We start from the raw sequence: 12,205 nt of genomic DNA on the forward strand, positions 1-12,205 counted from the left end.
CACTGATCACTGTTTTGTATATTGCTATTTAAGTAGGTATTTTATTTCATTATTTGTATTTGTATTAACTATTAAGGTAGGTTGCATTCATTTTTGCCGAAAACATTGCATTTATAAGTATTAATAATGTTTAATTATTTTGATAATATGACGTATTATATATAGGTATGGATAGGTTCAAGGTATAAATAGCTAATACCTAAAAATTATTCTACTTGTTTTGAAAATTTCATTGCGTATACTAAAATTCTATACATTGCGTTAGGTTAGATCCCTACAAATCATGTTTTTGAGTTAAAAAAAATAATGACTATCGTATTCATAGTTCAAAAAAAGGTAGGTATCTACTACCTATATATTACTATGAGCAACCAAACCTCCTTTTGCTTTTATGATTCAATACCTAGCTTGTTTTTATTAGTAGTTCAATCTCCAGTGACAATCACAAACATTATAGTATAATAAAAACGGGCAGGTACGTTTATAGGGGAAGGAGAAGGGGTCAAGAGTAACTTTGTTAACATGGCTGACAAGATTTTTAGTCCATTTAGGGCAGCGGTTCAAAACCTTTTATAAGCGTGACCCTAAAATTTTAAATTAAACTCTTTGGCGACCGAAAAAAAAAAAAAATCATAATTGCAAACTCAAAATTCATTTATTTATTATTATCATCAAATTGGTAAATATCTATATTTATCAAATGTATTGATTTATCTATCTATAATCTATATTCTATTCTGAAATACTTAAATACACTATAACTCGATCATTTTATAATTTTATTATTAGAATATTTCAGGAATTTTTTTTGAAAATAATAATATTAATAATATGTAAATTTATTGTAAAACGTATGTAATGATTTCGCGACCCACCATAAAAACCTCGATTGGAAATCGCTGATTTAGGGGGTGGTAAATTTATATTGACATATTATTATTGTGTATTAATTGTATTAAATACAAATGTATTATATGTATTATGTTTCAATTATTATTATAACCTTTTGTTAAAAGCAATAATTATTACAGATCAAAAATATAGTTTTATTGTTTTCATCCATTAGTCGGTAAATAATATTAATAATAATTACAAAAAATATTTAAGGTCAATAATTGAAAATAATAATTATTATGAACCAAGATAGGATTTTTACGTTGGCATTATTGATAATAGAATCAGAAATAACAATTAGGTAAAGTAGATTTTGTTGAAATTATCACTTTACTTTCAAATCTCCAATCTAGCAGAAAGTTGATGAAAATATGAAATATTGAAATTAATGCAGTTTAGCTTTCAAGCGACTTTTGTGATTTTTTTTAACATTTTTTTCAAGTTTAGGTTATATACTTCAAAATCTTGTTGTTACGTTTAAAATACCAAATAATAGAATTTTCGAATTTTTTTTGTATATATAATATATGCGTATTTTTATCTTTCACATTTTGGTAGAATCAGAAATTACTTAACGTACTTACTTTTCACTTTAGTGTTAATAAATTAATTTAATAAAAAGAAAAATTCCCAGACGGGTGAGAATACGCAAACTCCTGGACTTCAAAAAGTTATAACTTTTAAATTAAGTCCGGCCGCAAAATTCTGATTAAAAAATATTCATAATCACTTGGGAGCTAAACTGCAATTATGCCACAAAATAGTAGTTATAGGTACCTTACATTTTAAGAAATAACTATTTTTTTTTTTTTTGAAGGGCAAAATATGGTGCCCGACAACGGGAAAAAGACAAAGCTAAAAAAATTGAAGACGACTCACCGGCGTTTTTCAAGGGGTTAAATATAGGCAATATACAATACATTCCGGTTCCGGAAAAATACGGATTTTGGTTTTTGGATTCCGGTGATATACGGTCCGTGTAAATACGTCCCGGAATTACGAAATAATAATAATCACGAAATACGTTCCGTGAATATACTGTTTTCGAATTTTAGATTCCGGGCATATACGGTCCGGATGAATACGGTTTTTGATTCCGGATATATACGGTCCGGATGAATACGTTCCGGGAATATACGTTCCGGAAGAATACGGCTTTTACATTTTTGATTCTGGTGATATACGGTCCGGATAAATACGTTTCGAAATTATAAGGTCCGGGCATATACTTTCCGGAACTATACGTTCCGTTAAAATACGGTTTATATTTATACGACAAAAATCGTAAATTTGTATAAACATCTAATTTCGTCCAAATATAAAAAACTGTGTTTATATTTTATTTTATTTTTACAGATTGAACTACTTAAGTTTTCAATTCTTAACTATACAAATTGAGAACATTTCATAAATTTTTAACCATAAAATAATTTGCAAATTTTATGGTCTGAAAAATTCAAATAATATTATAAACAGTTGATAAAAATCTCATGCATATACAGTAATTTTTTTTAGAGTTACAACAAAACCTAAAATCGTTTTTGTCAAAAACCTATTTTGCGTAAACATTTTCAGTTTTTCCTTATCTTTTTTTTTATTTTTCCTTGTGCTTTTGAAAATTACTAGGAATTTTCAAATTCGCCTTTTCTATTCCATCAACTAAATTAATTTTCCCACCAGAGACTTGAATTTTAAAATCTAAGCACTATTTCGGCTATTTATTGTGTAAACAGGCACAAATTTAAAAAAAACACACATCGCTCCGCTCAGAATTTAAAACATAGTTCTTATAATTCTTATATGTTTGGGTTTTTAATTTTTTAATGTTTTTCTTTAGATGGTCATGACAAATTATCGGAATCTATAATTTAAGCTATTATGACAGATACAGTGATTGATTTAAATGATAATAATAATTTGGAACAAGAAGTTTGTATAGCACTAGAAATAGAAAATGAGCAATATTTAACACAACGTGTTCGTTGTAGTGTACACACGGTTCAATTGTGTGTTGAAAAAGTCCTTAAACAGCATCAGTGAACAATATAATAGTACACGCTGGGAAGGTAAATAGCTAAATAATATTGTACGTTCATACTTTATTTTGATTTTATGTGTAAAGTGTTAATAACTTGTAATTGTTAATTTTTTTAATTTTAAGTTGAATGCTTGCTATTTTCAATTAGTTTTTCTAAAACTAATTAAGTATAGTTAGTTATTGGATATTTGTGCCATCCATCATTTATGTAACAATGAAGAAATTATAGGTAACAACAAAGAAACTTACTGTTGAGTTATCAGGGTGCCTGTGTGACGTTACCCTGGTATATATCAAAATGTATCTTTCGATTTAAAATCGTAAATGTATTGACTTAAAATATATATAACCAATGATTTCAAATGAAATATTTTTATCAAAAAAAAATTATATGCGTCTGACACGTTATGATCATTGTATTCCCAAAAAACCTGCACAATTAATTAGCCAACAATTACTGTGATGACTCATCACTGATTTTATTCGCACACTATCAATATTGAACTTTTTAATGTTTACAAAACAAATTATCGTGGTATAATCTATACTATATATAAAATTGTAAGGGTTTTTCTTCGACCGCGCTAACCGAGAAAACTACTGGACTGATTTGGCTGAAATTTTTTTTTGCTGAAACCCGACACTCTGCTGAAGGTTATAGTACCACTTTTGTCAGTAAAAAAGTTCATAAAAGTTCATAAAAAATTAAAAACAATTGTACCTATATTGTGCGGGACGCATTTTGACCGTTTTATTTTTGTATTTAGCATAATAATATGTAACTATGACAATATTTAAAACATAATAATTATTAATCATATTTTTTTTACCGCAACTAGGATTTTTACATATTTTGATATTTAACCTGTTTTGATCCCGACCGCAACTCGGATTTTTTTTTTACGTGTTATAATCTCGAACGCAACTCGGTATCAACCTCATTATCATGCCGAGAGCGCAAAGAGCACGCATTAGCAGAAGAACTGCCAATGCAACTCGAATGTATAACAGAAGGCAACAAAATAACACACCAGAACGTTCTCAAACACGTGCTCAGGAGCTACGTAACGCTTTGAGTATGAAATCAGCGTTTAATTATCAATCCGAGATTGATTATTTAAATATTAAAGCACTTCAAATTGGACGAATGACTATATTATGTCCTAAGTGCCATGCAAAAAAATGGAAAGATGAAACCCATGGACTTTGCTGCGCTGACGGTAAAGTTGTTTTACACCAATTTGAGGATCTTCCAGACCTAATTAAAAGTTTAATTGATAATTCTCACCCTCTATCAAAACATTTCTTTAATAATTCTAGACGGTATAACACTCTGTTCCAAATGACATCGTTTGGAGCAAACGAAATAAGTGAAGGGAACTTCATGCCCTCTTTTAAAATTCAGGGTCAAGTGCATCATTTAATAGGTAGTTTATTACCCGAAATTGAAAATAATGCTAAATTTTTACAAATATATTTTATGTCAGAGTCGGATCAAATATATATTCGAACAAATATGATTCCAAATTTAAAAAGAGGTCTCATTGAATCATTGCAAACAGTTTTGCGTGAAAATAATCACCTCATACAGAGCTTTAGATCTAATCTGGAGTCGAGGTCGTTTGATGAGTTGCAAAACTTTAAGTTAATTATTCATGCTGACAGAGTTCCTCAAGATGAACACAGAGGTCAATATAATGCACCTACCATCGATGAAGTAGCTGTATTATTAGTTAATGAAGATAAAGGTCCCAGAGATATAGTTCTGCATGGTCGGAGTGGACACTTGAGTCGAGTTTCAGAATTGAATAGATCTTATGATGCACTGCAATATCCATTGATGTATACTAGAGGCGAAGACGGTTATCACATTAATATATTACAGGAAAATAACCAAAATCGAACCAAAACTGTATCCTGCATGCAATTTTATTCTTATAGGTTTATGGTTAGAGAAACAAGTCTAAATCATCTACATTATTACAAAACATTATTCAGCCAATTCGCCGTAGATATGATGGCAAAAATGATTTCTGAAAGACTACACTTTATTCGTAACCATCAAAAACAACTACGTGCGGATGATTATGTTCACCTCCGAGATGCTGTTAACAATGATGCAAATATTAATGCTAATAACGTGGGGCAACAAGTAATTCTTCCCTCCTCTTTTACTGGCTCCCCACGTTACATGCATGAAAAAAATCAGGATGCCATGACTTATGTTCGTAAATTTGGCCGTCCAGATTTATTTATTACTTTTACATGCAACCCGGAATGGCTGGAAATAAAAAATGAATTATTTCAAGACCAAAAGTCGTTTGATAGACACGATATAATCTCTAGAGTTTTTCATCTCAAACTAAAAAAGTTTATGCATGTATTAAAAAATAAATATATTTTCGGAGATGTCAATTGTTATGTTTACAGTGTTGAATGGCAAAAACGAGGTTTGCCACACTGCCACATTCTTTTGTGGTTACAAACGAAAATTCAGCCAGATGAAATTGATAAAATTATTTCTGCCGAGATACCAAACAAAGACAGAGATCCTATACTTTATGAAATAGTATGCAAGAATATGATTCATGGCCCATGCGGCGAGTTAAATATTAGATCGCCATGTATGAATAATGGAAAATGTAGTAAGAAATACCCTCACAAATTGGTCAAGGATACTCAAACTGGAGATGATGGTTATCCGACTTACCGACGGAGATCACCAGATGATGGAGGTTATACTGCAATATTAAAAGTTCGTGGTCAAACAGAAATCGTGGTTGACAACCGTTGGGTTGTACCGTATTGTCCAGTGCTATCTAGGTGCTTTAATGCGCATATTAACGTAGAATACTGTCATTCGGTTAAAGCGATAAAATACATATGTAAATATATAAATAAAGGATCAGATAGAGCTACTTTTTCTGTTAATCGTGAAAACGATGAGATTACAAATTATTTGAATGGTCGATACATATGTACTTCTGAAGCGTTTTGGAGAATTTTCAATTTTGATATCCATGATAGAGATCCGACAGTTCAGCACTTGGCTGTTCATCTAGAAAATGGACAGCGTGTTTTCTTTAATGCTAATAATCTTCATCAAGTTATTGAAAATCCAAGAAAAACGACACTAACTGCATTCTTTGAACTGTGTTCACATGATGATTTTGCGAAAACACTGTTCTATCATGAAGTTCCTTCTTATTACACCTGGGATAATAGCAGAGGCTGGTTAAAGAGAAGACGGGGAAAAGATGTTCCAGGTTGGCCAGGAATAAAAATGGACACTGCCATTGGTAGAATTTACACGATTCACCCAAATCAAAGTGAGTGCTACCATTTAAGATTGTTACTTAATTATGTAAAAGGTCCTACTTCATTTGAAAGCCTGAAGGCCTTTGATGGAGTCATTCACGCGACTTTTAAAGCTACCTGTTTTGCTCTTGGGCTTTTAGAAAATGACGAGCAATGGAAAAATACTCTGGCGGAGGCAACTCTTTCAGAAAGTCCTTCAAAATTAAGAGAATTATTCGCAATAATCATAGTTTTCTGCCAACCGTCTGAACCTCAATCTTTGTGGGAACAGTTCAGAAATGATTTTTGTGAAGATATTCTTCATACAGAGCGCACTCGATTAAATGACTTGCAATTTACTTTTTCTGATGAAATATTTAATAGAGGTTTGATTGAAATAGAAGATAAAGTTGTTTGTCTGTCTGAAAAATATTTAACTGAATTTGGAATGAACTCACCTGTTCGAAATGAAAATGCATCTGATCCTTTTGAATTCTCAATTTTGCGTTCTTACGATAATAACCGATTACAAGAATTTGTAGAAATCAATTTACCAAAATTAGTAAATGATCAAAAATATGCTTTTAATGTTATTACAGAAAGCGTAATGAATCATCAAGGAAGAGTTTTTTTTTTAGATGCTCCAGGTGGTACAGGAAAAACATTCCTAATTAATTTGTTGTTGGCTCAAATTAGATCCTCAGGTAAAGTTGCATTAGCAGTAGCTTCATCTGGTATAGTAGCAACTCTCCTTAGTGGCGGCAGAACTGCTCACTCGACTTTCAAGTTACCATTAAATGTATTATTTGATACAGAATACGTTTGTCCGATTCGTAAAAATGGCCCTCTTGGAAAAATTCTTCAAGAAACCTCATTCGTTGTGTGGGATGAGTGTACGATGAGTCACAGATCACATATCGAAGCAATTGATCGAACATTAAAAGATCTTAGGTGTAATAATAAGTTTATGGGTGGCATAACATTTGTTTTCGCTGGTGATTTCCGTCAAAACTTACCAGTAATCCCTAAAGGTACTCGAGCTGATGTCGTTAATGCTTGCTTAAAATCTTCCCCTATATGGAACTATGTTGAAAAACTTTATTTGCGAACAAACATGAGAGTTTATTTATGCGGAGGGGACGATATTTTTCCAGCACAGTTGTTGAAAATTGGAAATGGAACTTTAGAAAATGAAAATGGTTACATTTCTGTCAATCACACGATTGGACGGGTGGTCAATAACGTGGAAGAGTTGATTTCTACAGTTTATCCTGACATTTTTAATATGTCCAATAAATCTTATCAGTGGTTATGTGAAAGAGCTATTATCTCTCCAAGAAATGTAACAGCAGAAGAAATTAATGATATCATCCTTCTAAAATTCGACGGACACTCACGTGAATATCTATCTATTGATACAGTTACATCAACAGATGATGCTATTCATTATCCACAAGAATTTCTCAATTCTCTTTCTCCTTCGGGATTTCCTCCTCATAAACTAAAATTAAAAATTGGTGCTCCAATTACATTATTACGTAATCTTCAACCACCGAACTTATGTAACGGTACAAGATTACAAATAAAATCGTTGCGAAATAATATTATAGAAGCAGTAATTATTACAGGGCCAGCGAAAGGAGAAATTGCATTTATTCCAAGAATTCCCATGATTCCGTCTGACTTGCCGTTTTCTTTCAAACGGCTTCAATTCCCGGTTAAAGTTTCTTTTGCGATTACATTAAACAAAGAACAAGGTCAAACATTCAAGTACGTTGGCGTAGATCTTCGTACAGAGTGCTTTTCACATGGGCAATTATACGTGGCATTTTCTCGAACTGGAGACCAGAATCATCTTATGATTTTAATTTCAACAGGAAATATAACAAAAAACATCATATACTCAGAAGTCTTATAAAATTCTTATTTTAATTGTTTATTTTTCTTCATCAACTTCAATAAAATTCTTTATCAACCATAAATTATTTCTTTTTTATCTGTATTTATTTTTATCATTTATAACGCTAGAAAAATTTAAATCCGTTTTCATTAACCGTTTTTTATATTTACTTGCCGATCACATTAAACAATAATATTAGAATAAAAAATTCTACATGGTCCAAAGGCAAAATAAACAACCAATCACGGGCGAAGCTGTGACGGGTCGGCTAGTTTCATTATAAAACCTTAAGACATTTTTAGAAAAAAACTTCATACTTAGAGTAATAGCGTAACTTTATTTAATCTATGCGGTCAATTTATACATATAGATTGAGACCAATTTAAAAGGATAACAGCAACAATTAAATATTTAAAATAAAGAACTACTAATTTTAAACGAAATGTCTAATGTGTACGTGCTGATTCAGTTATAATTACCGACCAAATTTAGAGCAGCTGGGATTTTTCAAATTTGAAGTAGCCAGTAACCAATTTTTAAATGACGACAACACTCGCACAAAAAACGACAAAAATCGTAACTTTATATAAACATCTAATTTCATCCAAATATAAAAAACTGTGTTTATATTTTATTTTATTTTTACAGATTGAACTACTTAAGTTTTCAATTCTTAACTATACAAATTGAGGACATTTCATAAGTTTCTAACCATAAAATAATTTGCAATTTTTATGGTCTGAAAAATTCAAATAATATTATAAACAGTTGATAAAAATCTCATGCATCTACAGTAATTTTTTTTAGAGTAACAACAAAACCTAAAATCGTTTTTGTCAAAAATTTCAGTTTTTTCTTATCTTTTTTTTTGTTTTTCCCGGTGCTTTAAAAAACTACTAGGAATTTTCAAATTTGCCTTCTCGATTCCATCAACTAAATTAATTTTCCCACCAGAGACTTGAATTTTAAAATCTAATCACTATTCCGGCTATTTATTGTGTGAACAGGCACAAATTTAAAAAAACACACATCGCTCCGCTCAGAATTTAAAACGTAGTTCTTAGCAGACATTTAATATCTTTTTTATAATTATGTTTTGTAATAGGCCCAGATGGTAAATCTTTAAACCTGAATATGAATGGTAAATTATTTTTTTTTAATTTTATCACTATCGCTAATTTTACACTACATTGCAGTACTGCAATAAATACTTTCTTTTATAATATAAACAGTTATATTGAATCATTATATAGCAAAAAAAGCTTAGATTACAAAATGATTTTAGAGTGATTTTAAATGACTTATATTTTGTTAGTAGATTCATGAACATTTTAATTTTAAAGTCTTTGACATTTCGGCTTTTTTAGGGCCTTCCTACGCACACTCTAGGGGGAACATATTTTGGCTAGCGAACAAAATCACGTCGGTCCATCGTTGTCTGTTGACAATTTGACAGGCCTCATAGTTTTTCATACCTTCTTAGAAACACGCTTGAGCATAAAATATTTTATGTGACGTTGCCAAAATAGTAGCAACAAGTAGTTGACGCACTTCACGAATTAATTTAATCAATTTGTCCACATGACCACGGTTTTATATTTTTTGACTACATTTATTCTACTTAACTATATTGAAAATCACTGCCAATTTCTGCCAAGTATTTGGGCTGAATTTCCTTCACCAAACCAACAATATTATTTTATATTAAAAAGAAGTTTCATATTAATTTCTGATGTTTTATTTAATTTTGTAGAACGATCAATGCAGCTAAAAGATTTCATTGAACGTAGAATTATCAGTTTTATTCACCTCACCCTCATTTTCATGCAGTTAATACGTGGAAGAGGAGGGGGCACATGTTCGACAGCCCCCTGCTAAATTTTGATGCCTTGCTTGGATAAAAAGCATTTAAAATTCAAATTACAAAAGTATTATAATGAAAATACGTCATACTAATACTACTCGCGCTAAATATTGGCCAAAAAATGTTTAATTCCGGTGTAGGGGCTGGGGACATTAAATGTCCATACAGGTAGTTTCGTATTAAAAACAAATAATCAGTAAAACTATTATAATTGGAGATAGGATAGTTTCACTGATAAAAGTGAATACATTGTTTATTTATTTATTTACTATAAGAATAAACGGCTTTTACAAAATAGTAGATAAAATAGGTAACTAAAATATAAGAAGATAATAGTAAATAAATAGTCTATAACTATACAATGATTATGCCTCAATTTTTTTTATTTTAGATAGTGTCAAAAACTACTTCGAAATTCATGCAATACAATTTAAGGACAATATTAATAGTAAGTATTATAGTGAACACTAATTAAAATACCTAATTAATAATATATTTTAGATATTGATTGAAATCATAATAAAAAAAAATCAATTGATAGGTACAACTGTGTGTGCGAATACCTGACACTAAATCATCAAATTTTCTGTGAATGGGCTCGCGACGATTTGTGCCGGGTAATTAATAATAAATAGGTAGATAGGTGTTACAAATAAAGGTATTGAAATAAAGAACCGCTACTCACATTTTATACAATCTGATTTTAAACGAAAAGTTTGATTGAGTACAGAAATCATAAATCAACATATACTGATAAAATATAAATTATATTGGAATAAGATGAATATTTAATTTTTATTTGTTTAAATTTTAAATTTTGTCCTTATTTTAATCAAAAATATCTATAAAAAAAAAAACTGTATTTATATATTTTTTTGATTACAGTATAAATTATTTATGAGAAATCATGTTATAAATTTACAATCCTTTGCTTAAAAAGGCCATGTATCTAAGGTTACTTTTGTTTTGACTTACACCAATAAAACAAAATTGATGTTGTCGAAAACGGGTTTTGCGTGAAAATTCCCATTTGATCACTCAAATACAAACTAAATTCACTCCCCCCCCCCCCCCCCACCACCAGAAAAAATACTGAAATTAAAAATCAAAGAATTATTCCGACTATACTTATTGTATAGGTACACCACACCACTCGGAATCTAATATATATTAGATACTTTATAATGCTTTATAAATTTAAAAAAAATATTATTTAACATAATATCTTAATAGTGATTTAATACAATTATATTATAATATTGTACTTGAAAACTATGATCCTGGAGATCTTAATCAATTATGTATAATCTTATACAGATTTAGCACGGGTAATATTATTATGTAGTTACAATATCATTATGACCTATATACATACGATACCCACGGATTGACAACTATGTTTACTGCACTGTACTATATCTGGAGTAACAGTGCTCAGCGACACATACAAAAAAATTCAAATTTTCCAAAGTAAAATATCAAGATTTATAATAAACGCATCGTGGTATTCATACGCAACGATGACCTCAAAATTACGAAAATTCAAAACCATATAAGATCCATTGCAGTAAATTTCCCATAGTCACTACATAAATCAACAGACTCATTATACTTAAATTTACACATACCTCCACCACCTCAAATACGTCTCAAACGCGGTCGCCCACACGATCTTATTACTTAGTTAATTATTATGAAGCATATTATAAATTATAAGTCAAATTATATTCTTAACCTTACACTCTACACTATATATTAATGTTGACCAATCTTAATAAGGTAAGGTATCACTACTCTTGTTATTATTATTTAATTACCATCATGTTTAAATTGTCAAATAAAAACATTGTGGGCTGCACTGTAAATACTAAATATAGAGTAAAGCAAATTATTCTGTATCCGTCTAAATAGCACGGTTTGACTTGACGAGAGTGATTCTTGTCAATAATCCCATTTTTTTGTGTGCTATCGTCATTTTGTCAGTTGTTTTTTAGTTTACAATTTAGTTTATTTATTTAGTAGTGATTTTTTTTTTACTTTATATATGTATCAATATTCATCATACGATTTATTTAATTAATTTATGCATAAAACCAGCTAAAAATAATGTCTGCTATATTTTAACTATTTTATAAATAATAAAAAAAAGTCAAATATGTAATATGGTTTTTATTGTTTGTAGAGATGAAAAAGTTTACTATTCCTGAACTGT

The 12,205-nt window shown here is 30.1% G+C and overlaps 1 protein-coding gene across 1 annotated transcript; it reads left to right on the top strand.

The window, feature by feature from the left end:
* Positions 1-3,878: 3,878 nt before the first annotated feature.
* LOC132945624 (uncharacterized) lies at positions 3,879-8,782 on the top strand. The gene is made up of 5 exons (XM_061015394.1): positions 3,879-6,767; positions 6,829-6,833; positions 6,926-7,999; positions 8,599-8,705; positions 8,778-8,782. The coding sequence occupies exons 1-5, from the start codon at positions 3,879-3,881 to the stop codon at positions 8,780-8,782; spliced, it is 4,080 nt and encodes a 1,359-aa protein (XP_060871377.1).
* Positions 8,783-12,205: the final 3,423 nt, after the last annotated feature.

This window comes from Metopolophium dirhodum, chromosome 5 (genome assembly GCF_019925205.1).
Source record: "Metopolophium dirhodum isolate CAU chromosome 5, ASM1992520v1, whole genome shotgun sequence".
In the NCBI taxonomy this organism is placed as follows: domain Eukaryota; kingdom Metazoa; phylum Arthropoda; class Insecta; order Hemiptera; family Aphididae; genus Metopolophium; species Metopolophium dirhodum.

Bases quoted from the DNA above. Each gene is read 5' to 3' on its own strand.
- LOC132945624 (XM_061015394.1), top strand. From the start codon at position 3,879: ATGCCGAGAGCGCAAAGAGCACGCATTAGCAGAAGAACTGCCAATGCA. The intron at 8,000-8,598 runs GTACGTTGGCGT...GTGCTGATTCAG, and splicing joins GAACAAGGTCAAACATTCAA to TTATAATTACCGACCAAATT.